Source organism: Salvia splendens, chromosome 17 (genome assembly GCF_004379255.2).
Source record: "Salvia splendens isolate huo1 chromosome 17, SspV2, whole genome shotgun sequence".
In the NCBI taxonomy this organism is placed as follows: domain Eukaryota; kingdom Viridiplantae; phylum Streptophyta; class Magnoliopsida; order Lamiales; family Lamiaceae; genus Salvia; species Salvia splendens.
Genome location: NC_056048.1, coordinates 13,534,789 through 13,539,058, shown reverse-complemented (window position 1 = coordinate 13,539,058; position 4,270 = coordinate 13,534,789). Strand labels below are relative to the sequence as shown.

The window sequence follows — 4,270 nt, the reverse complement described above, 5'->3', positions numbered from 1 at the left end:
CACACTTCATTTTTACCATAAATGGTAAATAGGTCTCACATTCCACTAACTCACTTCATTCACATTTTATTATAAAACTAATATAAAAAAGTGGGTCTCACATTCCACTAACTTTTCCAACTAAATTTTCTTAACATTTCTTAAAATGCCGACTCGAAGAGTGACAATTAAATTGTGACGAATTGAGTAACAGTTATAATGCCAAATTCTTTAATAAATATACCAAAAACTAACTTTTACCAGAATGGCTGAAGTCAAGTGTGCTACCAAGTCCCTTCTCACTGTCATGGAATTAAAAATAATCTCAACTAAAACGGGGAACACCATTTAGGAGGTCTACATAACATTCATTGTTGACTAAAATTGATTCAAAATAAATCTGATACTAAGATCCGATTTATACTAGGAGACGAAATGAAGTAGCGTAAAAAATATGTTTTGCAACAAAATCAGGAGTTTAAGAATAGTTTGTTAAATGGATGGTGAATAAATTAAGAAAGATAAATAGAGTTTTTTTGATTAAAAATTGAAATGACTCAATTATATTGAAACTTCCCAACTATAAAAATAACTCTATTAATATGGAACGGAGGGAAGAACTACTTATTTTTATATCAACTTTCCGCGTTGGGACATTATATAGCCTTAAATTAAGCTTTAAACGATATAACTGCATTAACATTAATATGAATTTATAAGTAAGTTTTCAAAAAATAGCTAACTAAATAAAAAACCATTTTTAAATTAATAAAAAAGAAAGGCATTGGAATGTGTAATGAGATTTACAAGCCCGTATCTCTACGGTTTGTGAAGCCCATTTAGCAATGGGCCTCAATCCATCCAAAGGCGTGATGGTCTATGAAAGGAGCGTTTAGCTTATTAAGCACAACAAACACTACTCTTTTTTCCGTTTCAAGCATTGATGGCCCACAATTTCATATTGCCGTCGTTTTTATTTTATTAAGGTGAGATTTTGTTTTTCATTTTTAGTTGGGAAGATTCCTTTAAATTATAGTGCTGTGCTGCTATAAGTTCATTTTCTGGTCATCATATTCATATACATACATACCTGAAGTTCATTCACATCAAATTCTTAACACACCACACTGATGCCAGGAGCTTTACTGAACTGGTTCTGTTCCAGCAGCAGCCTCACATCGTTAGCGTCTGCCCACTTCCCTGCAGCTGCATAGATATTGTGGAGGATCACGTACGGTCCACAATCTTCGGGGCGAAGAAACCTTCCTACTTCCTCCCCAAGCTCATAATTTCCATGACTTAGACAAGCACCTAGTAAAGATGCTAGCAGGCTTCCACTACAATCCTGATGCCCCATAGTCTTCACAATCTCATACGCCTCCTCCAAGCGCCCGGCCCTACCTAGAAGATCCACCATGCACGAGTAATGCTCCGTCCCTGGCATAACCCCATCGTGTATCATACTGCCCAACACCATCCTACCTTGCTCAACGCTACCACCATGACTACAAGCTGATAAAACGCTTATATATGTAATTCTATCGGGTTTCAAACCTAGAAGCCTCATCTCCGAGTAGAGACTCAGAGCATCCTCGCAATGGCCGTGCAGTCCGTACCCATTTATCATTATGCTCCAGGAGACGCTGTCCTTGTGTGGTAGCGAGTCGAAGAGCCTCCTAGCTGAAGCGATGCTCCCGGTTTTTGCATACATATCAATCAAGGAGTTGACAAGTGCCACATCTCTGTCAAACCCTTCTTTTACAAGATGAGCCAATAGTGAGTTTGAGATGTTCATGTTCTTGAGGTGGAGACAAGCTGAGATGAGGTTCTGGATTGTGATCTCATCTGGCTCTATCCTGCTACGGAGCAGCTCACAGAAGAAGGAAAACACGGTATTAACCTTCTCCATTATTATATTTGCAGATATAATGGTATTCCATAAAGAAATACTCATCTTATCTCCAATATGAAACAGAATCAAGCAAGATTTTGAGATCTTGAATCTAGCATACATGATCATAAGAGATGTAACAAGAGGAGTTTCGAGTGAAATCCCTCTCCTAACGATATAACCATGGACTGATTTACCTTGATGAACGTCCTCACACGCAGGCAACACGTTCAACAAAGTTACATAACTCGGCATTTGAATATCCTCCTTTATCATATCCCTAAACAATTCAAGGGCCACCTTTTGCAAGCCATGAACACGATAGCCAGTTAGCATAGCATTCCAAGAGACAACACTTTTCTGTGGCATATCATCGAAGAACAGCCATGCAGCATCAAGCTCTCCACAATTGACATACATGCTCACAAGAGCATTACCTAAGGAAACATCGCTTGCCAGAGCAGTTCGGACAGCATAGCCATGAATAATAGAACCAAAAGGTGAGCTTTGATACACATGGAAAGAGGGAAGGATGCTTATCAAGGTAACCATGTCAAAGTTGCATCGTTCTTCCCTCATGTGATGGAATAAAAGCATTGCTCTCTCTAAATCTCCCTCGGCTACACATCCAGAAATCATCGTGTTCCAAGTGACAACATTTTTTAGAGCCATCCTATCGAATATCCTGAAAGAGCATATCATCTCAGACCTATCAACGTAAAATGCCAACAACGCGTTCACCACATTGAGATTCCCATCAAAACCCCTCCTAACAACAAAAGCATGTGCAGATTTTCCAGCCATGGCCACCTTGAGCTGAGAGCACGACTTGAGGAGGCTAATAACCGAGATTCCATCCGGATCAAAGCCATCAGCCTGCATGAGACGAAATGCCTCTAAACTCTGCTCATAAAAGCCATGGCCAGCATAGGCTGAAACCATTGAATTCCACAATATTAGGCTCCTTACTCTTGTGCCACGAAAAAGGAACTCAGCTGAATCCGTATCCCCTAATTTGGCATATACGGACACAAAAGCTGAGACGATAGAGCATTCTTTCTTGAATCCGAACTTAACCACACAACTATGGAAAGCCCCCACACACTCAAGACTCTCACATAGGGGGAGCAAAGACACAAATGTCACCTTATCCGGCTTCATCTCATCAACGAGCATTCTCTGAAACACAGCAACAGCATTTTCTTGAACATGATTTCGCATGTAAGCAGATATCATAGCATTCCAAATTGCAACATCTTTTCTTGTTGAAGCATCAAAAATATCTCTAGAAGCCAACAAATCCCCACAATTAGCATACATTGAGATTAAAGCAGGTAGTAAAGATTCCTCCTCTATGCAGCCAAGTTTGTAAGACAATCCATGAAGACTGACACCAACACGATCAGCTTCGATGCGTGAGCAGACTGGAAAAACAGTCGCGAGCGTGCTAGCATTCGGCTTCACACCAGCGATAATCATGTCCCTGAAAACCCTAATCACCTCATAATCAAAGCCATTAACAGAATACCCAGAAATCATCGCATTCCAAACGATCAAGTCTGGTTGAGGAATTTCATCAACCACCTTACGAGCATTCCGAATTTCCCCAATTTTGGAGTAGAAATCAAGAAGCGCGGTTTGCACAAACAGATTTTCCCCAAATCCATTTTTCAGAGTAACGGAATGCATCAAACTACCGAACCAAACATCGCGCAGAGCAGCGCATGATTTGATCACAAAAGGGAAAGTGTATTTATCCGAGGAAGATCCAGAATTTCTACAATTCTTGTACAGTAAAATCACATCTTCGAACAAGCCATTGTCGCATAAGCTCCGGATGAGTAAATTCAGCAGGTAAAGGCTCGGTTTTTGGATGATTCTGAATGGCTGAAGAGCTAAATCAGGGGAACGCAGATGGCAGCAGTGGTTGATGAAGTGATCAATTAAAGATTGGTTTCCGATTAATCCACGCAATATTAGGATTGAATTCAAGGCCTTCAAGTCTTGGCTTTTCCGGCAGAATGGTAATAGGGAGAGAAATTGAGCTGCGAAAGATGAAGTTTTGTGAAGTGAGCGGTTAAACATTGAGAGGTGAGATTTCAAAGAAGAGTGCCGCCATGCACTTTTCTTTCCCATTTCAATGTTTAACTAATCTTTCCTCATATAAATAACACAACTTTTAATGTCATTGTAATTTATGAGAATTTGCTGATGTGCAAATAAATGAGTATATGCATACCAAAATTTAGAAGAAATAATATTCATTTAAATCAATAATTAAATTATGATCAGTCTTACTATTTAATATGGAGGAAATCATAAAGTTCCACTTTCTTCATTAGTATACAAAATACTATTTTTTGTGATTGATTATCAAATGGATGTTGTTTAATTAGAATA

General features: G+C 39.1%; 1 protein-coding gene across 1 annotated transcript; it reads right to left on the bottom strand.

Moving 5' to 3' along the window:
* Positions 1 to 722: 722 nt before the first annotated feature.
* Positions 723 to 4,006, bottom strand: LOC121774332 (pentatricopeptide repeat-containing protein At5g39350-like). The gene has a single exon (XM_042171224.1). It carries the CDS (start codon positions 4,004 to 4,006, stop codon positions 1,094 to 1,096), a length of 2,913 nt encoding a protein of 970 aa, XP_042027158.1. The 3' UTR covers positions 723 to 1,093.
* Positions 4,007 to 4,270: the final 264 nt, after the last annotated feature.

Excerpts from the sequence above, each read along its gene's own strand:
- LOC121774332 (XM_042171224.1), bottom strand. The coding sequence starts at position 4,006 with ATGGGAAAGAAAAGTGCATGGCGGCACTCTTCTTTGAAATCTCACCTC.